At 45.8% G+C, this 24348-nt stretch overlaps 1 protein-coding gene across 2 annotated transcripts; it reads right to left on the bottom strand.

Annotated features, from left to right (window-relative positions):
• Positions 1–236: 236 nt before the first annotated feature.
• UTP3 (UTP3 small subunit processome component) lies at positions 237–24343 on the bottom strand. 2 transcript variants are annotated; one of them, XM_073585516.1, is made up of 16 exons: positions 24191–24343; positions 14583–14667; positions 13797–13853; positions 13585–13641; positions 13386–13497; positions 12275–12349; positions 5571–5695; positions 4465–4611; positions 3881–3952; positions 3351–3391; positions 3163–3259; positions 2937–3077; positions 1936–2054; positions 1785–1842; positions 1362–1469; positions 237–447 (listed from the first exon to the last, which is right to left on the bottom strand). In XM_073585516.1, exons 1-16 carry the CDS (start codon positions 24205–24207, stop codon positions 358–360), a joined length of 1401 nt encoding a protein of 466 aa, XP_073441617.1. In that variant the 5' UTR covers positions 24208–24343; the 3' UTR covers positions 237–357. The 2 variants fall into 2 exon arrangements, with proteins under 2 accessions (XP_073441617.1, XP_073441616.1); XM_073585515.1 differs by lacking the exon at positions 24191–24343 and adding an exon at positions 24071–24182.
• Between the last annotated feature and the right edge of the window lie 5 nt (positions 24344–24348).

The raw sequence follows: 24348 nt of genomic DNA, 5'->3' as shown, positions 1-24348 counted from the left end.
TACAACAGTTGTGAGAATGTGATATCACTGGCACTGGACAAGATGGCAGCTGCCAGCAGGGGTACATGGCTGTTTTAATAATTGCTCTCCTCTAAACGGTCCTTTTTGGATTTTGTTTTTTTAGTTATATTTTACAAATTTATTTTTGGTCAGGGTAAACCCGTAATGACGTGAAAACAGGGAGCTCCTGACGATAGATCCCCTTTGAATATTGAATAACAAAGACAAACAGAAAATTCCAGCAATGAAAAATCAAGCCTTGTTACTGTGAACTTTTAACAGAACGTGTGGAAAATAAAAATCACAATGGCTTTTGGAAAATCTACATGGTTACAAATATAAATACAGTCTCCAACTTTATTTAAGCTTGATGCTCTTCTTAACCCCAGCACGGATACCAGAGACCTCCCCTGAGTATCGGGCTTCTTCCTTGCGCACCTCACGTACCTGTTAACGCAGACAAAAGTCAGAAGGAAACAGTGAAGGGCTGTTCTTTGCCATTTCATCACAACCATAATTTGGTTAAAAGAAAAAAGCACATGTCCATCATCCGAGGGGTGAGGAGGGATAAAAGGAAATGGGGTATAGGTCATAATTCATAATCCAGTCTGTTCTAAAGCAAGTTTTTACCTCTTGATCCTCAGTGTCGATCAACTGGATCAAAATTCAGAACAAACCATTTTACACATTAGAAGAAAGTAACAAATCCTTATTTTAATCAAGAAACAAAAAAGTTACCTCCTGGAATCCATGGCTCGTTTTAATTAGCATCATCGTTGCGCCAGGACAGCTAATCAAAAGAACCGCGGATACAGGCAGGTAGGAGGCAGTTTCCAAGATGTTTGAGGGAAAGAATCATAGAATCGTAGAGTTGGAAGGGACCTCCTGGGCCATCTGGTCCAACCCCCTGCTCAAAGCAGGATTCGCTAAATTATCCCAGTCAGAAGTCTGTCCAGCCTCTGATTGAAGGAGAACTCACCACTTCTCGTGGCAGCCTGTTCCACTCATTGATCACTCTGTCAAAAAGTTTTTTCTAATATCTAATCTGTGTCTCCTCCCATTCAGTTTCATCCCATTGCTTCTAGTCTTTCCTTGTGCAAATGAGAATAAAGTTGATCCTTCTACAATGTGACTATTCTTCTTGTTAAAACAATGGAAACCTTGCTGTAATCCGTCGAACTCTATTAAAAATCCATAGGGCTTATTAGATGCCATTAATGTCTGTCGTGTGATGATCCGGCTCTACACTGGCCTATGTCCGCACTGTGAACAGGTTACCGACCAGATCTAAATTTTCCAGTTAGTCACTCACCAACAACGCCTGCTGGTTCTAATAAATGCAGCAGAATACAGATACATACCTGGCCCTTTCTGCGGATCTTGGCACGCCTGAACTTCTCCCTGTGCTTAACCCTTGGGTTACGGTCAATCTTCCTTCTTTTTGGTGTAAGCCCTTTATTCTTAGCAATCTGGAATGACAAAGAGACCAATGTCAAGCATGAGTGTCTTCCCCCTTCCTTTATTCCTAACATACCACTATAACAGAGAGAAAAGGATGAATAAAGTTTTCTATGGGGACATTTCTTGGATCTGCTTTGCTATAGGTGGATGATTTCCAGATTGGTCATGATCACATTGATGCTGAAGGACCACAGATTCCTAAAATCATTGGGGTCTATAAAGATCATGCCTCTTTGTTGCTGCTTATGAGATTTCTATTACTAGAAAAACTTTTTTTTGGAGGGGTAATTGTTATCTTCTAGTTGGCAGAACTGGCACGTTACCTGATAAGTGATGGCTCTCTTGGCATTGGGATCAGTTTCTTCAGATGAGGCCACCTCACTATAAAAAACAAGAACAAATTTACAGTATTAGGGATGAATTGGGAAACTTTCAAGAAATCCACATTATCTCATGGTCAGTAAGACTACGTACGTCGTCTGCTCCTCCACAGGTTTCCGCTTTTGCATCAATCTGTTCTCCATCATTCTGTAGTATTTGAGAGCATCGTCTTCATCCATACCACTATCGTCATCAGGCTCGGGTATGGGGCGCTGTATTTCAAAAAGAATAATACATTCATCCACTTTATGCCATGATCTATAATGTATCATGGTGTCCTAATGTCATTGTAATCCTATACCATGTGTTGGATCAGAGACTTACAATAGTGGGATTGCCCATTTTGTCTTAAAGGTCCACAAGTAGGTATTAACGAAGGGTGTCCTAATAGTGAAACCACTTCCATTATCCAAGGAAGTTAACTTTGAAAAGTGTATCTCACTATAAAGGACCCCTGTTATGTATGAATTATACCAAGCCCCAAAATTCACCATGTTTTTTTCCGCTCTTCCACCTGTAAACCATCAGTCCACCTATAAATGTTAGGTCTGGGCTACATTAGGCTCTTTAGATTGGCTTTAAAAGGTTTTTTTCATGACAACCTTTATGGCATATCCACAAAATATGCCAAGTTTGATCACTGAAGGGTCAAAAGATGGGATCATCAGGGTTTCCTAAGACTGATATCCAGCTGCTGTCTGGATACAGAATCACAGCCCATAAGTGAAACAGAAATAACTGCGTATGTCACAAAGTCAATTTGATTTTTAATGTCCCCCACTGATGATAGAAGTCGATTCTTTGAAATAGTTTCTACTGCAGAGAAACTTATCAAGATGTAATACGGCTAATATTCTATAACAGTGGATGTTTGATTAGGGCATGCACGTGAACATATTTGTGCCCTGGGTGTTGAAGATGCCAATTATTGCATTCTGCTAGATTTCATTCTGGCTTGCAATGCCATACACAGCCAATATTCTCCCTGCATTGGTTGTATACGGTGAAATTACCAATTCACACAATAAAGAATAATGTATTTTGTAGCTTTCGGAAGACGCACCTGATCATGAGCTTCATTTACATCCACTTACCTTGGTAGCCACTTTTTTATGAGGTTTAGGCTGACTGGTACTAATCTTCCCATCAGAAAGGTTTTTCTGAAAATCTTCAGAGAGCAGCAGGCGAATTTCTGGAGATATCCTTTCATCTACAACAAGCAGGTCATTTATCAGCTAAAATAAAGAGAAGAAATATTTTAGGCAAGAAGACTGACGACGGCAAAGACTATTGTGATCCGGAACAGAAAAAATGACTCACGTTCCTGTACGTGACCAGTCTCTCGATCACGGGGTGGCCGGTGATTGGTATTCTTTTTGCTTTCAGCAGCAGGTAGTAACTAATGTTTGTGCAATAACTAATAAATACATAAAAGAGGAGAGAGCAGAATAATTATACAAAGAATGAGGTCCAGAGAAATAAGAGCAAAACTTCCTGGTGATACTTACTTTAAGTACAGCTGGTATTTGGTCTGTAGGTAGTCGCTGCCCTGTAAAGCACAACCAAAAATCATTTAATGAAACTATTGGTGGTGAGTCAGTCACTGAGTCTCGCCCCCAATCATGGCCAATGCAACCCATAGAATGGAGAAGTAATCTTTCAATGCTCGCACGCAAAAGTTTCTGGACTATGGAGACTACATGCGATGTGTGTTCACTACCATGCGACAGATATTTTAAGAACAATTTGGGCCAAATTGGTCAGCCTCAAGCCTCCATGTGCGGTCAGCTGAGGAGAAGATTTCTTCTATTACAGCTCTTCTCTGGCAGCTCACCAGTATGTGTGCTTACGTTACAGTGCCCCTGTCGATTGAGACACAGGTCTTGGGAGCTGTGTTTTTTCAGACCACAGCCTGACCTAGCATGCACCTTTAAGAGCCATTTCAAACAATCCTTGCAACCAAAGAGCTTATTATAATTATTAGAGGTAGGAATCACTGAGAAAATGTTAACAGCCGTCTTGCAGCAACATTCATTACCTTTCCTTTAGGGATAATTCCATCTGTTATCATTTGGATCAATGGCTGCAATTTATTTTTCACTTCAGCTAACTGAAAGACACACAAAGAAAAGAAAAAAAGTTAGACTAAAAAGAAGCCTGGATTATTAAAGCTACAGATTCTTTCACCCAGCTAGTAGGTAATTTATAGGGGAGAATTATTAAAAATAATTCTCCAGATGGAAGAACTTAAAGGGCAGGCATAGAGTTTCTCTATCGCTTCACTGGGGGACATAGGAAACCATGGGTGTATGCTGCGGCCTCTATCTATCGCCATCATATTCTGCAACACTTTACAGATATTATCATTGCTGCCCCATTGGAGCTCACAATCTATATTCCCTGTTAGTATGTCTTTGGAGTGTGGGAGGAAACCGGAGAACCCGGAGGAAACCCACGCAAACACGGGGAGAACATACAACCTCCTTGCTGATGTTCTTGGCAGGATTTGAATCCTGGACTCCAGCGCTGCAATGCTGCAGTGCTAATCACTGAGCCACCATTCTGTACCAGAGCATTTATGAGGCCAGTATTGAACATGAGAGCAGTGAGAAGTCACGTTACTTTTTGCTTAAGATCTTGAACCAGCTCCATCAATTCAGGCGATTCCTTCTTCAATAATTTCCTCTTCTCTTTATCAGACATCTTATTCAAGTCTTTTACAATTTTCTGCTCAGCAGGCGTTTCTTCGCTAGGCTTTTCTGCAAATTCCTATGAAGAAACAATGTACGTAACTCCCTCTGTTTTGTCAGAGGTATACACATTGGGTAGTGTTCCTAATGCTGACGTATACCAATTTTTTTAAAAGGAATCTGTCACCCCATTTTTGACTATGAGCTGCCGACACCGACATCAGGGGCTTATCTACAGCATTCTGTAATGCTGTAGATAACCCCCGATGTAACCTGAAAGATAAGAAAAAAGAGTTAGATTATACACCCTGGCATTCGGTCTGGTCCGATGGATGTCGCCGTCTGGTCCGGCGCCTCCCATCTTCTAACGGTGACGTCCTCTTTGCTGCCTGTCGTGGCTCCAGGGAAGGCACACTGCTCTGCCCTGTTGAGGGCAGAGCAGAGTCCTGCAGTGCGCAGGCGCTGGGAGAGGTCCGGTGCCTGCGCACTGCAGTATTCTGCTCTGCCCTCAATAGGGCAGAGCAGTGCGCCTGCACCACAACAGGCAGCAAAGAAGAGGACGTCACCGTTAGAAGATGGGAGGCGCCGGACCGCAACACCCATCGGACCAAGACCGGACCGCCCCCCATTGAATATAATCTAGCTCCTTTTTCTTCTCTTTCAGGTTACATCGGGGGCTTATCTACAGCATTACAGAATACTGTAGATAAGCCCCTGATGTCTGTGCCGGCAGCTCATAGTCGTAAAATGGGGTGACAGATTCCATTTAACTGAATGTCTCTGTATGGAATAATGCAATAGAATACTCTTCCATCCAGATGAAAGAAAGAAAGGAATACCCAATGCATACCAGCTCAATATGTCACAAGAACACTTTTTTGCCATTTGTCAGGTGAACCGGACCCTATGAATAATTTGGCATATACACCGAACGGACATCACAAATCCATCACTTGGCACAGACAAAGTAGCATACAGCAGAAACATCTACCGACCTCTGGTTATAATAGAAATTAATAAAAACCAATATAATCTTACCTGGATGAAATCCAACCCATAATCTTCTTCATTGAGAGTCTTTGCTAAACGCCTCTGAATATTCTGTGCTTCCTCCTCCTCATCTTCAGCCTCAGCTTCCAGCTCTTCTTTAGTTTTTTTTACTTCTGTTAAAAAATGTCACAAATTAGATATCTAATTTTAGATTTTGTACTTTCATTTCAAGAGAAATGTAATTATTTTTTAACCACATCTCCAAATCCACACAAAGCCCCAAGAGCTTTTTCCAAAGTTTAGATAAAATATGCAATCGTGTACTTTTTTAAAGTTTTAAAAGTTACATATTTGTTTTTTTTCATTCAATCTTTAAAAGGGGATGTCCACTTTCAATAAAGTGGTCACCAAATTGTGTAAAAGTACATAAAATATCACCGTTCTAGCCGGTCACTGAGCTTTAGTCACAGAACCAAGAACGCAGGAGAATAGCAAGGGAGGGCGAGTACCTGATAATGGTGATGGTTACATCCTTGAGAAACAGACTTTCTCCTACGCCTCATTGGGGGACACAGACCGTGGTGTTATGCTGCTTGCTAGGAGGACACTAAGTAAACACAGAAAAAAGTTAACTCCTCCCCTGCAGTATACACCCTCTCGCTGGCTGAGATGTCTCCAGTTCTTTCTTAGTGCCTGCAGGAGGCACTTGGGTCTGACCCCAACGTTTTTATTTTATCTTTTGTATTTTCTGTAAATTTTTATTTTTTAACTAACGGAGTGAAGGGGGTGACGGATTCTTTCTACGGTCCGATCTCCCCCGAACCAACAACAGGCGAGAACGCGGAGTATACCTCCCTGTACCTTTCCTGCGACGACTGGGGCACACCTGATTCTTCTGGGCGACGGTTCCTCTACGATCCCGATCTCCCCACACGGATACGAGGGCAAGAGCACGGAGAAGACTTTAGGAACGCTTTCGGATGCCCTGAATCAGCCCCATAGCCTCTCCATCCCCCTGCCCATCGGGAGGATTGACTGAGGTATACCCCTTTAAGAACTCCTCCGGCTCTGCTACATCGCCTGGGAGGATGAGATCTGAAGGCTCCTGGACAGCGCAGCCTGCATGAGCACCAAATTGGAGGTATGGGGTCAGGTCCTGGTCCCTGGGAGAAGCGCTGACCTAGTCTCAGCAGCGGTACACCGGCACCCTGTTGAGACCCCCCGCTCCCCCTTTCACCCGGTGCTCGCCGCGGGTAGGCCCAAAAATTTAGTCCCTGGCTTTTCGGCCTAATAGGCCGCAATTTCCATAGCGCCGCCCAGCGTTAGCGCCCCTACCCACGTCTTTGGCGCTTCTCGCTCTGTACGAGACGTGCCCTGCTAGTCTCGGGGGGCCATGTCCATTTCACCTCAGGCTCTGTGACTGTTACGGGGGTGCACGCACGGACGGACAGCACCTATGACGCTACACCGCTATTCCTACCGGGGACACAGTGTCAGGACCGTGGGTAAGCTGCATCTGCCCTCAGAGCAAAGATTAACCCCTTCTCTGCACATTCCCTGCGGCTGCAGCCCAGGCTCTGTAACACTTTCAGGGGCGCTGTGTCTCAATCTAAGGAAGCTAAAAGGGCTACTAAGAAGCACACTACGTTCTTTACAGCTTGTACCACTTGCAAGCCTGCCTTGCCCAGTGCCCAGACTAATCCGTTATGCACGGATTGCGACCCGGCTTGTGCTCAAATGCCATCCGCCGCTGCGACGGTGCTACCTGCGTTTAGTCCCCCTGGGCTGCGTCCCTGTCAGTGTCTTTGGAGTCACTGACCAAGGCTATAGACTCCCTCCGGGAATCCTCTAAGTCAGGACGCATCTTTACTGCCCGAGGAGGGCTCTGGCGACGACCGGGAACCGTCCCCCAGCAGGGGCCGTACTCCTTCAAGGGATGGTCAGGTCTCTAGAAAGTGGACCCATGACGCGTCTCCTAGTCACGCTCGCACTTCAGCATCGGCGAGTTCTGCCTCTAGCTCTCCCTCTCCTAAATATTCGCAGCGAGCACGACTCTGAATTAGAATCTGACACGTCAGTCCCTCAGAATTCCCCAAATGACCAAGAGTCGCTTGATTCTCTTATAGAGTCAGTCAACAAGATTCTGACATTGGACGAGAAAAAATATTCCCGCTCCGGAACACGTTATCTCCTTTAAGAAGACTAAACCTGTATGCAAGGTATTTGCCAGCCATCCGAAGTTTAAGGACATTGTCCAAAAACATAGGGACCGGCCACATAAACGGTTCACAGGGCAAAAGCCTATCGAGGCGAAATACCCCTTTGCTCCAAATCTAATGAAGGAATGGGTTACAGTCTCCTTCAGTGGACCCTCCTGTATCGCATCTTGCTTCTAAAACCTATCCGTTTCTGAGGGCTCTTCAGTCAGAAACCCCTCCGCTCGTCAAATTTACTACCTCGCTTGCTCAATTTTTGAAGGTTCAGGAGCGGCACTTTTTCCATCTTTCGCGGCGACTTGGGTGGCTAAGGCAATGGCCGCTTGGGCAGAAGTCTTAATTACTGCCTTCCAAGGTAGCAATCTTCCTCCGGAGGCAACCAGTGTCGCCAGGCAGATAATTCACACAGGAGACTTTGTAGTGGACGCTTCTTTAGATGCCGCTAATTGCGCTGCTCAGGCAGTCGCTAATGCTGTCTCCAATAGAAGAGCCCTTTGGCTACACGATTGGCGGGCAGATTCCACCTCCAAAAGATCGCTGACTTCTCTGCCCTATCAAAACTAGTCGCCTGTTTGGAGACAAACTGGACCAGTTCATTTCTGACACTACCGGGGGGAAAAGTAAATTCCTTCCCCAACAAAAGGCTGTCCGGCCGTTTCGGAATCAACGGCCGACTCGTTTTCGACCTATTCGCAACAATTCCAGTTGGTCCTCCACAACAATCTCTTCCAGATCAGGTCGGTCCTCGCGTGGAGACTGAGGTTCCCAGGTCTCATACAGACCTAACCGTTCTTGGAAGCCCAGGCCAAGGGCATCTGGATGTAGGGTAGCCAGATCCCATAGATCCTCTACACAATGACTTGTTGCGGTATCCGACGGACACCGACAAAGTAGGCGGTCGTCTACTTTCATTCAGTCACACCTGGCTCGCGGTTGTCCACGACGAGTGGGTCAGGGAGCTGGTGTCCTCCGGATACAAAATAGAATTTTCTCCCCCCCGACACGTTCTTTCCGGTCCTCTCCTCCCAGGACAAAGACAACAGCCTTCCTTCGGGCCGTTCATGCGCTGCAAAGGAACGGAATCATCATTCCAGTCCCTCAAGACGAAAGGTTCAGGGGATTTTATTCAAACCTTTTTGTGGTGCCAAAGAAGGACGGAACGATGCGGCCCATACTGGACCTCAAGCTGTTAAATCAGTTTGTCAAGGTACGGTGATTCCGAATGGAATCCCTCCGATCAGTTGTCGCCTCCATGGAAAAAGGAGAGTTCCTAGCATCCATCGATATCAAAGATGCTTACCTTCACATCCCGATTTGCCCATCCCACCAGCAGTTCCTGCATTTTGCGATTCGCAAGAAACACTTCCAGTTCGTTGCCTTGCCCTTCGGACTCGCCACCGCCCCCAGGGTCTTTACCAAGGTCATGGCGGCTGTCAAGGCCATTCTTCATGCTCGGGGAGTGGTGGTACTGCCATATCTGGACGACCTGCTGATCAAGGGTCCGTCACTTCCAGCCTGCGAGGAATCCGTGGATATCACAGTAAATACACTTTCTTGCCTGGGTTGGAAGATAAACTACGAAAAGTCTTCCCCAACACCGGCCCAGCAGATTTCCTTTTTGGGAATGATCTTGGACACTTCCCGCAGGTTGGTCATTCTCCCTCCAGAAAAGGCCCGAGCCTTACAACAGGCAGCACGGACTCTTTCCCGACCAGTTTCTCACGCCATTCGTTTCAGCATGAGAGTTCTCAGAAGGATGGTCTCAGTGATGGAAGCTGTCCCATTCGCACAGTTCCATCTCCGCCCTTTACAATATGCGTTGCTGTTAACTTGGGACAAGAACCCGTTCTCCCTGGACCGTCGGTTCCTTCTGTCCCTGTGGGTCAGACAAGCCCTCAAGTGGTGGACACTGAAATCCCCTCTTAAATCAAGGCAAGTCCTTTCTCCCAGTACGATGGTCGGTGGTGACCACCGACGCCAGTCTTCTGGGCTAGGGTGCGGTTTTTCGTCACCACACGGCACAGGGTCGTTGGTCAATTCAAGAGTCATATCTCTCCATCGACATCTTGGAGATACGAGCGATCAGATTAGCCCTACTGAGTTTCCACCATCTCCTCGCAGGTCACCCCATCAAGATCCAATCCGACAATGCCACGGCTGAGGTGTATATCAACCGTCAGGGGGGTACTCGGAGCAGGATGGCCATGCATGAAGTGAGTCACATCCTCCATTGGGCCGAGACCAACCATTCGCCCATCTCAGCAATCCACATCCCGGGGGTAGACAATTGGGCGGCAGATTTTCTCAGTCGCCAAGGCCTTGCCTCAGGAGAGTGGTCTCTTCATCCGGAAGTCTTTCAGCAGATTTGCCATAGCTGGGGGACTCCGGATGTGGATCTCATGGCCTCAAGACGAAACAACAAGGTTCCTCAATTCGCGAGATCCATGTGCCATCAGAGCGGACGCCCTAGTTCTGCCGTGGCACCGGTTCTGGCTCCCGTACATTTTTCCCCCCTCTTCCCTTGCTCCTGAGGGTCATTAAGAAAATCAGAGCAGAGGGAGTACCAGTGATCCTAGTCGCGCCAGATTGGCAGCGCTGGGCATGGTACGCAGAACTAGTACAACTAATCGCCGACGTTCCCTGGCGGCTTCCAGATCGCATGGATCTACTCTCACAGGGCCCGATTTGCCACCAGAACTCCGGGGCCCTGTCTTTGACGGCGTGGCCGTTGAATCCTGGATTTTAGCACAGGTTGGTTTTTCTCACGATGTGATCTACACCATGATTAGTGCTAGGAAGCCCATGTCCATGCACATTTATCACCGCACCTGGAAAACCTTCTTCTCGTGGTGTTTTTCATTCCTTCCATATTGGAATTCCTACAATCCGGATTAAAGTCAGGCTTCGCGCTTAGCTCGCTCAAGGGCCAAATTTCAGCCTTGTCAGTTCTATTCCAACGAAAAATTGCCACCAAATTTCAGGTGAAGACGTTCATTCAGGGAGTTTCCCCATGTGGCGCCTCCCTATAAAAGGCCATTGGAATCATGGGACCTTAACGTGGTTCTCGGAGCCTTACAGGAGGCTCCTTTCGAACCACTGCAGGACGTACCACTAACTGTTCTCTCTTGGAAGGTGGTCTTTCTAGTGGCAATTACGTCAATCAGACGAGTCTCAGAATTGGCGGCCCTGTCCTGCCGTCCTCCGTTCCTGAATTTTCATCAGGACAAGGCAGTTCTCAGGACATCTCCGTCTTTCCTGCCCAAAGTCGTGTCTTCCCTTCATCTCAATGTGGAAATTGTTTTGCCTTCCTTCTGTCTGGCACCAGTCCATCGCATTGAGAAGGCCCTCCACACCCTGGATGTGGTTAGGGCTCTGAGACGGTACATCTCGCAGACGGCTCCCTTCCGCAAGTCAGATGCCCTGTTCGTAATTCCAGAGGGGCATAGGAAGGGTATAGTCGCTTCAAAAACCATGCCAGCCAGGTGGATTCACTTGGCTATTCAGGAATCCTACCGTGCCAGGGACACACCCGTCCCAGCAGGGATTAAGGCGCACTCTACCCGATCAGTGGGCGCCTCTTGGGCCATTCGGCACCAGGCGATGGCAGAACAGGTCTGCAAGGCTGCGACTTGGTCCAGTCTGCATACTTTTATAAAACATTACCGAATTCATTCTCAGGCCTCTGCGGATGCAGCTCTTGGCAGACGCATCCTACAATCGGCAGTACCACAGTGTTATATCAGTGGTACATGGGGTATTAGCAGTTGGATTGCTCCCCACCCAGGGACTGCTTTAGGACGTCCCATGGTCTGTGTCCCGCAATGAGGCGTAGGAGAAATAGGGATTTTTGTGTACTCACCGTAAAATCCTTTTCTCCGAGCCAATCATTGGGGGACACAGCACCCACCCTGTTTAGCCTATTGGCCTCACTGTAGCATTCTTAGGTTTTGTTATTATTTGTTTAATGCTCCTACTACTTTTTCACCGAACTGGGGAAATCTCAGCCAGCGAGAGGGTGTATACTGCAGAGGAGGAGTTAACTGTTTTCTGTGTTCACTTAGTGTCCTCCTAGTGGCAAGCAGCATACCACGATCTGTGTCCCCCAATGATTGGCTTGGAGAAAAGGATTTTACGGCGAGTACACACAAAAATCTCTTTTTCTCTAGCGTCTTGCCTTCATGTTACATCCGTTTTTCAATACTGAAGCAGGTGAAATGTCTGAACTTTTATTTATCCATTCACTTTCATCAATGGATCAATGAAACACGGATGGAATACTAAGTAGTTTCCATGTTTCATCCGTTTTAGAAGAATAATCCAAACACTTCAATGGCTGAGTTTGATCCACAACATGGATGAGAATAGGACCTGCTCCAAGTCTCACGGACCAGACACACTGATCTGCTTTTAAAATGGATGTGTGTATGGATCAATGAAACTCTATGGGTCCCTGTACCGTCCGAGAAATAAAAAGAGCCGTGCACAGATGTGTGCACGTAGCCTACAACAAATGTAAGTTCATGAAACCGTCCTTACTTTTCTTTTGTTCTTTGTAGTCTGTGTCATAATATAGCTTCTTCCTTAGTCCCCACGCCATTTCATCTGGAAGACCTGAAGAAAAAAAAACAAAACATGATTATGTCAGTGTATTAAATGGACACAGCATTCCAAAAAATCACAGTGAAGCCCTGATCTCAGTAAATCACCAGACGTTGGTATTGTCAACAGTGAGCGAGCATGCGCAGGTGTTAACCAAATGACTTCGGTGTGCTCGAAAAATATGTTCGAGTCCCCGTGGCTGCATGTCTCATGCTGTTAGACAGCTGCAATACAAGCAGAGACTGCCTAACCAACAGACAATCCCTTCATGTGTTGCTGCTGTCAAAAAGCCGCAAAACATGCAGCCACGGGGACTCGAACATATTTTTCGAGCACGCCAAAGTCACTCGGTTAGCACCAGAGCATGGGATAACACCTTATCCGACCACGTTCACTCATCACTAATTGTCACTCAAGATACCGCAACACTGAAATTCTTCCAAGTCTGAGTACCACTATATTCACACTCATACACTGATCCCATCACATGCACACAGTTCACAAGGGCCAGAGGTAACTCTTCTCAATTCTTGGACCAAAGTACTCACTGCAAAATAACTCACCCCAAATGGAGGTAGACCAGCTCTCAGGAAAAGTGAAATAAAATTGTACGAATCTGTCATTCTCACTCAAGATCAGAATGGTATAATGAGCGTCTTCTGTATTTACGGGACATGCATTTTTTAGGCCCTGATCCCATCACAATAGACATTCCCAATATGCTGCACATGCTAAATATATAAGTAGCTTCTTCTCACCTGATGAAAGCCAAGAGTGTCCTTTTAACCTCTGTCAGGCCAGTATACCCCCAAAAGTATAGCATAGTATATTACTCCATACAAAAGGTATAAGCTAAAAAAGTAAAGGATGGCATATAGTGGAGACAATTCCTGGTGCCACCTCCAATCTCTAGAATAAATGGACTACAAAGTTGGTAAAAAAAAAAAAAAGAAGCGTTCCTCTTTGCTCTATCCCCCCATGCTCAAGAAGAGATGACAGTATGATCACTAAACCCCTTTATGGTAGGGATTTGACCATGCTTGCTCACCATCTTTGTCACGATCTTCTATATCACTGTCCATGGATATGTGATCATCTTCGTCATCCTCATCTCCTTCACCGTCGTCATCATCCTCAATATCAAGAGGCATAACCTCATCCTGCAAAAAGTATAAAAGAAAACTCTGGAGTTTTAAGAACCACAAAGTGATATGATTATATCTTCAAGTGCACAGCGGTTTCCATACCTCACTGTCATACTGCTCTTCATCGCTGTCAAATTTCACTCCTTTTTCTATCAGGTTCTGGGAAGAATTGTAAGAAAACAAAATGTGGTCAACTGAGAATTGGTAAGAGGTCAGCAACAACACAGATGGAATAAAATAAATGGGAAAGACGTAGCCTGGGCAGATTTATAGTGTTATGTCTATATGGAACTCTGACGTGTAAATAGCTTTACCTGAAACTTCTCCTCGTGGTATCTATCAATTTCATCATTATAGTAATTCGAGGACAACTGTAAAAAGAGACAATAGTTAGGCCATCCCTTTAAGTAGAAAAATAAACAGTGTACAGATTATGTTTTAGCTTGCAAATATCTAAAGGGATTTTTCAAGATCAGTCACCAATGAGATTGGCTGGAGCAGCCCCTGACGGGATGTCATCATGGCAGCCAAATAAGCAATGGCCAGCAGGGAGGACCCGAGTAGAGTTAGAGCGAATGGTACCCTATCCGTGCCGAATTTATTTTTGATGATCGGTTCCGAACATATTCATTCATTTCTACTTCCATTGACTCCAATGATGTTCGGCGCCGATCACAATCGCAACCGATTTTTGAAAAATTTGCTCCACTCTAGACCCAAACATCAGCAGGCGAACCACAGTGCTGAAAGGGCAGGGGAATTAATAGTTCAGTGCTTGGTGTTTTATTACTGTTTCCCCCATTGCAGCAATTTCTAAAAGGAAACTCTCAAAGGAGGGGTCCCCATTGGGATCTGTAGGTCCCACTAGGACATATGGATGCCCCTTTATTAGCCAGGGAAGAGCAGATCCTGACCTAGAAGATCAGCGCAACTCTTATTACAGGGCAGCACTACTGCAGTATACATGAACCCACAGCTCCCCTCGGGAAATAGCAGCTGTTTTGCAGGAGTCATTTAAAAATCGAGTAGCGCAGATGGAGCAAAACCGTTCAATACTTCCAACTGTAAAAGAAAATCTGCGTTATTCTTGCGCCAATCACCTCTTTAGATGACGGGACGTCTGCTTTAGACAGTGATTCGTCGTACACATCTTCAATTGCTTTTTCCGTCCTAGGTCTTAGGTTCCTATAAGAACCGGATATTTTCGGTTAAGGCGTCCATATAGTAATTTGGGCTAAAACCAATTAATGCTGAAATGCATGAAAAATGGAAGAAAGTTACCTGAATCTGAGGATTATATTGCGTGAACAAACCCTTTCTGTTCGCTATTTAAAAGTAACCTGACAGCTAATACGTGCCGCCCAATCTGCGGGCACCATGTATCAGACGCTGACAGCAAGAACTCAGCCTGGTATGTTTGACTCTGAAATTCTGCGGCATTTTAGCGATAAAGAGGGTTTTTGGTACTCACCGTAAAATCTTTCTTGGAGCCTTCATTGTGGACACAGGTAACTATGGGTGTATGCTGCTGTCGCTAGGAGGCTGACATGGCAAAAAAAAGGAAAATAGCTCCTCCTCAGCAGTATACACCCACCGACAGGCACAAAGTAACCTCAGTTTGTGTTTTAAATCAGTAGGAGAAGCAACCAAAACTCAACAAATGTACCAACCCAACAAGAAAGGCACATAGGCGCAATAGAGGGTGCTTTGTCCCCTAATTAAGGCTCCAATAAAGATATTTTACGGTGAGTACCAAGAATAGGGATTTTTGTGTACTCACCGTAAAATCCTTTTCTCCGAGCCGATCATTGGGGGACACAGAGAGTGTGGGTGTTATGCTGCTGGCCACTAGGAGGACAGTAAGTAAACCAGAAAAAAAGTTAGCTCCTCCCCTGCAGTATACACCCTCTCGCTGGCTGAGATTTCTCCAGTTCGGTGAAAAAAGCAGTAGGAGCATAAACAGTCAATAATAACCATAACTAAGTCAAAGCCTAAGAATGCTACAGTGAGCCAAAAGGCTAAACAGGGTGGGTGCTGTGTCCCCCAATGAACGGCTCGGAGAAAAGGATTTTACGGTGAGTAGACAAAAATCCTTATTTCTCCTACGCCTCATTGGGGGACACAGACAGTGGGACGTCCTAAAGCAGTCCCTGGGTGGGGAGCATACATCTGCTAATACCCCATGTACCACTGAGTCAACAGTGAGGCACTGCCGATTGCAGGCTGCATCCGCAGAGGCCTGAGAATTAATTAAGCAATGTTTGTAAAGGTATGCAGGCTGAATCAAGTCACAACCTTGCGGACAGGCCTGAGATTGAAATTGGTAATATTTTGTAAAAAGTGTGCAGACTGGACCAAGTCGCAGCCTTGCAGACCTGTTCTGCCGAGGCCTGGTGCCGAATGGCCAAAGAGGCGCCCACTAACCAGGCAGAGTGCGCCTTAATCCCCACTGGGACAGGCGCGTTCTTAATACAGTAGGACCACTGAATCGCCAGGGGAATCTACCTGGCTAGCCCCTTCCTATGCCCCTCTGGAAGCATGAACAGGGCATCTGACTTGCGGAAGGGAGCCGTCCGCGAGATGTACCGTCTCAGCGCCCTAACCACATCCAGGGTGTGGAAGGCCTTCTCAATGTGATGGACTGGCACCGGACAAAAGGAAAGGCAAAACAATTCCCTCATTGAGATGGAAGAGGAGATGACCTTGGGCAGGAAGGACAGGGACGTCCTGAGAACTACCTTTTCCTGATGAAAAATTTAGGAACGTAGAACGGCGGGACAGAGCTGCCAATTTCAAAACTTGTCTGCTTGACGTAATTGCTACTAGAAAGACCACCTTCCAAGAGAGGACGGACAGTGACACGTCCTGCGGCGGTTCGAAAGGAGCCTCCTGTAAGGCCCCGAGAATCAGGTTAAGGTCCCATGATTCCAATGGCCTTCTATAAGGAGGCGCCACATGGGAAACTTCTCTGATTGAACGTCTTGACCTGAAGTTTGGTGGCAATTTTGCGTCGGAAAAGCACTGACAAGGCCGAAATTTGGCCCTTGAGCGAGCTAAGCGCAAGGCCTGATTTTAAAACAGATTGAAGGAATTCCAATATGGCCGGAATGGAAAAACACTAGAAGTGATCGACTTACACCACGAAAAGGTTTTCCAGGTGCGGTGATAGATGCACATGGACACATGCTTCCTAGCACTAATCATGGTGGAAATCACGTCGTGAGAGAACCCAGCCTGTGCTAAAATCCAGGATTCAACGGCCATGCCGTCAAAGACAGGGCCCCGGAGTTCTGGTGGTAAATCTGGCCCTGTGAGAGTATATCCATGCGATCTGGAAGTCGCCAGGGAACGTCGGCGACTAGTTGTACTAGTTCTGCGTACCATTTCCGGCGCGGTCAATCTGGAGCGACTAGGATCACTGGTACTCCCTCTGCTCTGATCTTCTTGATGACCCTCGGGAGCAAGGGAAGAGGGGGGAAAAATGTACGGGAGCCGGAACCGGTGCTGACACGTTAACCCCTTGCACACTGCGATCAAACACGATCGCGGTGTACTGGGGGTTAAAGGGAAGCATCGGCAGGGAGGGGGCTCCCTCCGTGCTTCCCTAAGCCCCCCACGTCAGCGCAATGTGCAGCGCTGCTGCGGAGGGCTCCTTCCCTGCAGGCCCCCGAATCCAAGATGGCGACGGGGACCTTCGGGGGCCGGCTTCCTCAGTGCCTGCAAAGCGCAGGCACGAGGTAGCCTGCTGCACTGCCTGTGACAGATCGCTGATCTGTGATGTGACAGATCAACGATCTGTCACAGGACAGTGATGTCCCAATGTAATAAAGTTAAAAAAAAATAAAAATTGCCAAATAAATTAGAAAAAAAAAAAAAAATATTCCCCCAATAAATTTGTTTTTTTTTGTTTTTTTTATTTCCAAAAAAGTACACATATTTGGTATCGCCGTGTCCGTAACGACCTGCCCCATTAGTTAACCCCTTTAGCGAACCCCTTAAAAAATAAAAAAGAAGCAAAAAATAATGATTTATTATCATACCGCCGAACAAAAAGTGCAATAACGCGCAATCAAAAAGACGCATATAAATATCCATGGTACCACTGAAAACGTCATCTTGTCCCGCAAAAAACGAGCCACCATACAGCATCATCAGCGAAAAAAATAAAAAAGTTATAGCTCGCAGAATAAAGCGATGCAAAAATAATTATTTTTTATATAAAATAGTTTTCATTGCATAAAACCGACAAAACATAAAAAACGACCTAAATGAGGTATCGCTGTAACCATACCGACCGGAAGAATAAAAGCGCTTTATCAATTTTATCGCATGCGGAACGGTGTAAACGCACCCCCCCCAAAAGAAATTCATGAAACGCTGATTTTTGTTAATTCTGCGTCCGAACAATCAGAATAAAAAGCGATCAAAAATGTCACGTGCCCGAAAATGGTACCAATAAGACCACACATGACTCAGTGGGTCAAAATATGGAAAAATTATAGCTCTCAATATGTGGTGATGCAAAAACTATTTTTACAATAAAAAGTGTCTTTTAGCTTATGACAGCTGCCAAACATAAAAAACCGCCATAAATAGTAAATCAAACCCCCGTTATCACCACCTTAGTAAGGGAAAAATAATAAACTTAAAAGAAAATGTATTTATTTCCATTTTCTCATTAGGGTAAGGGGTAGGGCTAGGGCCAGGGCCAGGGCTGAGATTAGGGTTAGGGGTGTGTTGGGGTTAGGGTTGGAGTTAGAATTGGGGGTTTCCACTGTTTGGGCACATCAGGTGCTCTCCAAATGCAACAAGGCGTCTGATCTCAATTCCAGACAATTCTGAGTTGAAAAAGTCAAATGGTGGTCCTTCCCTTCCAAGCTCTGCCATGCGCCCAAACAGTGTTTTACCCCCACATATGGGGTATCAGCCTACTCAGGACAAATTGCAAAACAACTTTTGGGGTCCAATTTCTCCTGTTACCCTTAGGAAAATAAAAAATTGGGGGCAAAAATATTTTTGTGGAAAAAAATGTTTTTTTTATTTCACGCCCGGACGTTATAAACTTCTGTGAAGCACTTGGGGGTTCAAAGTGCTCACCACACATCTAGATAAGTTCCGTGGGGGGTCTAGTGTCCAAAATGGGGTCACTTGTGGGGAGTTTCAATAGTTTAGGTACATCAGGGGCTCTCCAAACACACGACACCCGCAGACGATTCCATCAAAGTCTGCATTCCAAAACGTCACTACTTCCCTTCCGAGACCCGACGTGTGCCCATACAGTAGTTTTCTCCCACATATGGGGTATCAACATACTCAGGACAAATAGGACAACAACTTTTGGGGTCCAATTTCTCCTGTTACCCTTGGGAAAATAAATTGGGGACTAATTGATCATGTTTGCGGAAAAAAAATACGATTTTTTTAATTTCACGCCCGGGCATTATAAACTTCTGTGAAGCACTGGAGGGGTCAAATTGCTCACCACACATCTAGATAAGTTCCTTGGGGGGGGTCTAGTTTCCAAAATGGTGTCATTTGTGGGTGGTTTCCACTGTTTTGTTACAGCAGGGGTTTTCCAATCGCTACATGGTGTCCGATCTCAATTCCAGCCAAAAATGTCAAATGGCGCTGCTTCCCTTCTGAGCTCTGCCATGTGCCCAAATAGTGGTTTACCCCCACATGTGGGGTATCAGCGTACTCAGGACAAATTGCACAGTAACTTTTAGGGTCCTGTTACCCTTGGGAAAATAAAAATTGGGGGTGAAAAGATCATTTTTGTGGAAAAAATATGATTTTTTTTATTTGTACCGCTGTACGTTATAAAGTTCTGTGAAGCCCTTGTGTATTCAAAGTTCTCAACACATATCTAGATAAGTTTCTTGGGGGGGGGGTCTAGTTTCCAAAATGGGGTCACTTGTGGGGGGTTTCCACTGATTAGGTACATCAGGGGCTCTCCAAACGTGACATGGCGTCCGATCTGAATTCCAGCCAATTCTGCATTGAAAAAAGACAAACGGCGCTCCTTCCCTTCTGAGCTCAGCCATGCGCCGAAACAGTGGTTCCCCCCACATATCAGCGTACTCAGGACAAATTGCACAATAAATTTTGCAGTACAATTTCTCCTGTTACTATTGGTAAAATAAAAAAAATTTAACCTGAAGTATTTTTTTTGTGAAGTTAAATGTTCATTTTTTTTTTAAATATTCAAAAAATTCCTATGACGCACCTAAAGGGTTAATAATCTTCTTGAATGTGGTTTTGAGCACCTTAAGGGGTGCAGTTTTTAGAATGGTGTCACTTTTGGGTATTTTCTATCATATATACCCCTCAAAGTGGCTTCAAATGTGATGTGGTCCGTAAAAATAAAATGGTGTTGTAAAAATGAGAAATCGCTGGTCAATTTTTAACCCTTATAACTTCCTAAAAAAAAAAAATTTTGGTTCCAAAATTGTGCTGATGTAAAGTAAACATGTGGGAAATGTTACTTATTAAGTTTTTGGTGTGCCGTATCTCTGTGATTTAAGGGCATAAAAATTCAAATTTGGAAAATTGCGAAATTTTCAAAATTTTCACCAAATTTCTGCTTTTTTCACAAATAAACGCAAGTTATTTGAATGAAATTTTACCACTAACATGAAGTACAATATGTCACGAGAAAACAATGTCAGAATCACCGGGATCCATGGAAGCGTTTCAGAGTTATTACCTCATAAAGGGACAGTGGTCAGAATTGTAAAAATTGGCCTATTCATGAACGTGCAAACCACCCTTGGGGCTTAAGGGGTTAAGAGATGCACCATCCGGTAAAAACAAGACTGTCTTAGAAGACAGGTGAGAAATCGGCGGATTCACATTAGGGGACTCTGTCCATCTACAACTAGGTCTGGGCTAAAGGGCTAGAGAATATCTAGCTGCTTCCTTCCCGGGAAGCGCTTTTCAGGGTGCTCCCAATGTTTACACATAATCGCTTCAAATTCCCTGTGATTGGGAAAATTCCGGAAAGGACGTTTTACCCGTTTGAAGGAAACGGAAAATGAAATGTTCCTGAGCAGGTGCCTCGTCCTCCTTTAGATGCAGGGTTTGGGTAATAGCCAAGATAAGGCTAGTGACCATAACCTGCATTTTTGAGATATGATCCGTATCGGACTCAGACTGGGTATCCGCATCCAACCCAAAAGCCGCCTCCGAGGAGGGGGCATGGGGTGAGGAATGCATCCTCGAGGATGCAGAGGGACACAGAGAACTGGAGGAAGAATTGGAAAGAGCCCGCTTCCTTGGTTTGTACCCGATTTATACCAGTGAATGTCGTGGTCAGGTGCACGCAGATCACCTTGAAAGGCGTTCGGAGCACTGGTGGCGGTAGACAAATGTGGAAGACATTCCAGGACCTGGACCAGGGACATGATACGTTTGTCAGGTCGGAGACCAACTGAGACATGGCAATAGCCCACTCCGTAGGGCGTTATGGTGTTCCTGTGGGGCAGACATGGTGGAAGGGCTGCAGGACAGGCAGAAAGGGGAAGGCTGGCCTGAAGACCACTTTCTTTTGCAGAGGGCTCAGGCGTAATGAATCACAGTTGGCTTACAGGGGAAAAAAGAAGCCTCTCTAGGTTTGGGCATAAGTTAAGCCTTGGAATAATGCTGTGGAGGAGCCAAGATAAAGAGAGCAGAGCCAGCAACGACCAGCAGGAAAAAACTGTGGATGACTGTGTCCCCCCTGTGCAGGATATGGAGGTGTGAAGAAGCTGATTTAGCCTCTGGCTGTGTCATCGCATGTCCAATGCACTGTAGACTGACGGCCAGTAAACGAGAATGCGAGGATCCTAGAGGTTGACACGCCAGGGGCGAGAACAGGCAGGAAGATTTGCCGGCCGGTGAAAACGAAAGTCCCGGTCCGATTGGCTGACATGCCACGGGCGAACAGCCAGGAAGGAGAAGCTCTGTGATAGGAGCGGAAAAACGTGCCGAAAAAGTGCATGCTGCGGAGGGCGTGGTCAGACCGAGAAGAAGAGGAGAAAGAAACTACCTCCTATTGGATGGAAAGAGCGCGCGATTCAAACGCGCGACGGTGATTGGCAATAGACAAACCGGGAAAGGGTGAGGCCAGCAAAATGAGGGGGAGACACCGGCCACGGGAAAAATGGCCACGGCTGCCGGCCTGTCCCGTTGCGATGAAGGGGCAGTGTTCCCGGGAATGACGCCTGCAGCTGCGGAGGGAAAGGAAGGAGGCATACCTGTGCGATGAGTCTCGGTCCCTCTGCAGCAATGAGGACAGTATCAGGAGCCCTCGGGTGGAGGAGGGCCACTGGAATCAGGGATCCTCCTTCCCGCACCATCTCCAGATGGTGCAGAAGTCGTTAACCCCTTGCAAGAACAGGGAAGGCCACCGCTTGGTGACCTCCATCTTCCTCCCAGCCCTCTCCAAGGAAAAGGGTGGGATGGGGAAAAGGCGAGGACCGGCCACCAGGAATCACCATGAAGCACCCATAAAGGCGACAGGGGATTAGGTCCTGCCTTGCGGGCCCAAGAGTGGGCAATGTAGGTGACACCACACTGCTCTCTCTGTCGCATAAGTACGGGAAAACAGGGTGAGAAATAACCCCCATTAACCTAAGAGAAAAGAACCTGAAAGACAAAAGAAAAAGATTAATAAAACCACACAGGGAACCTGAAAAGGAAAATGAGGATCAGGGAACAGATACAGGTTTGTCTCCTACAGAAACTAAGGTTAAACTGAGGTGCTTTGTTTCAGTCAGTCGGTGGGTGTATACTGCTGAGAAAGAGCTATTTTCCTTTTTATGCGTAGTATCAGCCTCCTAGCGACAGCAGCATACATGGTTACCTGTGTCCCTAATGAAGCGATAAAGAAATATACTTTAAAAGCTGCAGGGGACTAGTATAGTCACACAGCCGAGTCCCCATTAGCTTGTTCTCAACATCTGCCAGGGCTGTTACTATACATGTACTCAGGTAAAGATCAGTCACTCAAGGGGAGTGGGTGGGAAGAAGCTTGGAGCCACCTGTGTGGTTCTGTCCAGGTGGCTTTTAAACTCTTTTTCTCTGAAACGCTGCAGTATTTCAAAATCAAACCTACCTGGCTGAGATCATGGATTACTCTCTAAAAAGACCTAATTCACACGTCTGTTGTTCACATACATAACTTAGCTTGGCTTTTGAAGAATAGAAAACGCACCCATTCTAATCTATAAAGAGCTGTTCACAACAGATGAGCGAATCAATTCGCAGGACTCCAGTCTAGCGTCCAGGTTAATGATATGTGGTGGTTAGACGGGAGACCACAAATCCGGCATCACCGGTGTGGAATTTTTTTTTTTTTTTTACATGGCTGGCACGACATGTGACGTGATGCGCAGATTACATCGCAGCAACCCTGACTAATCAAAATCAGCACTGGAGTCAATGTAAGGCAAGAGATACGCAGGCCTCCAATCTAGTCACTGCATAAGACTAACCTGGACACTGGACTAGAATCCCGAGAATTGATCCGCTGATCTCTATTGTTCATAAATGCGTTTTTTGTGTATTGTGCACGTCAGCAAAAATAATTGAAAAAGCTGTCCATTTTTAACATAGAAATAGATAAAAAAAGAAATTGCAAAGCTTTTCCTATTTTTTTTGGCATATGAGAAAATCACTATGGTAAAAACATCTACACTGACCAAATATTGAGGACAAGCTGATCCAGCTCACTGATGGAAATCAGTCTGTTTTTATTTCATGTACAGGAACAAAAAAAAAAAAAAGCAACAACAGACATTTGAGTGAGGGTGAAGCCAGATGTGAGAGTTCATAGATAGGATCTAGTCTTGGAAGTCTGCGGTAAAGTAGCTGAGTTCTATTGATAGGATCTGAAAAAGCGCTGTACATCTGTGGACCTTAAGGGAAGTTCTCTCTGTTGAGGTTGATAAAGAAATATTTCCTATTTCGCCACCTATGTCATCACTAATCCCGATGACTTATCCTCAGAATAGATGATCAAAATCAGATCAGCTGTTATGAGCCGACAGGAAATCTGCAAACTTGTCAAGCAAAAATTAATCCCATCCATAATAATTGATGGGAAATAAAGAAGTTATTACTCTCAGAAGACATGTTGGGAAAGGAAAAAGGAAAACAAAACATGCAAGCCCTTAAGGCCAAAAAGCTGCATCCTTAGGAGTTCTTCCCACCATCACAGCTGGGTGCGGTCAGATCGTGCTTGTAAATACAATTCTTTTGTAATTTACAGCCTATTGAAACTTTCAGCCATCCTTGAGATATGACACTTTAGTTTGCAGCTCGTTGCCTTGGAGACCGACCACCGGACAGCAGAACAGGTGGAGTGCTTCTACCCTTGTGAGCACTGTCTTGAAGCTGGCCAGGATGGCTGGAGTGCGCTGCAGTCTCCGAATCCAGAGCAGTGCTTACAAATTAGGCAGCAGCGGTGGTCGGTCTCCATGGCAACAGGCTGCACACATAAGACAAGTGGTAATATCTCAAGAATGTCTGCAAATGCTCGTCTTTACGAGGACAACATCCATGTAGAGAAGATGGGAGTAATCCTACAAGTGGCTGAAGGCGTATTCACATCGTAAAGCAACCGCTCCACTGGAAATGAGAGCTATGGGGTCCGCAGTCACAGGTCACGTCACCCTCTATTATGCGGGACATGCACATAACAACCCCCCGCACATCACACACTCATCACCTCCGAGGCTTCCCCATGCTTCCGCCGTCTTATCCAGGCTCACTCAGCGCTCACGTGCATGCAACATCCGGTCCGTCATAAAACATCGTCCCTCCAGCAACCAAGACAGCAATATTGGTTCCTAACTGACTTTTTTTTTATCTGGACGGAAGGATTTT

The sequence above is a fragment of the Dendrobates tinctorius genome, unplaced genomic scaffold, assembly GCF_039654945.1.
Source record: "Dendrobates tinctorius isolate UK_male_01 unplaced genomic scaffold, ASM3965494v1 ptg000086l, whole genome shotgun sequence".
Classification (NCBI taxonomy): Eukaryota; Metazoa; Chordata; class Amphibia; order Anura; family Dendrobatidae; genus Dendrobates; species Dendrobates tinctorius.
Note: the sequence above shows the minus strand (reverse complement) of the source record. Positions and strands in the feature narration are given on the sequence as shown.

Bases quoted from the DNA above. Each gene is read 5' to 3' on its own strand.
- UTP3 (XM_073585515.1), bottom strand. From the start codon at position 24,159: ATGTGCATGTCCCGCATAATAGAGGGTGACGTGACCTGTGACTGCGGA. The intron at 14,668-24,070 runs GTGAATACGCCT...CGGTTCTTATAG, and splicing joins TGGAGCGGTTGCTTTACGAT to GAACCTAAGACCTAGGACGG. The intron at 13,642-13,796 runs GTAAAGCTATTT...AATTCTTCCCAG, and splicing joins ACCACGAGGAGAAGTTTCAG to AACCTGATAGAAAAAGGAGT.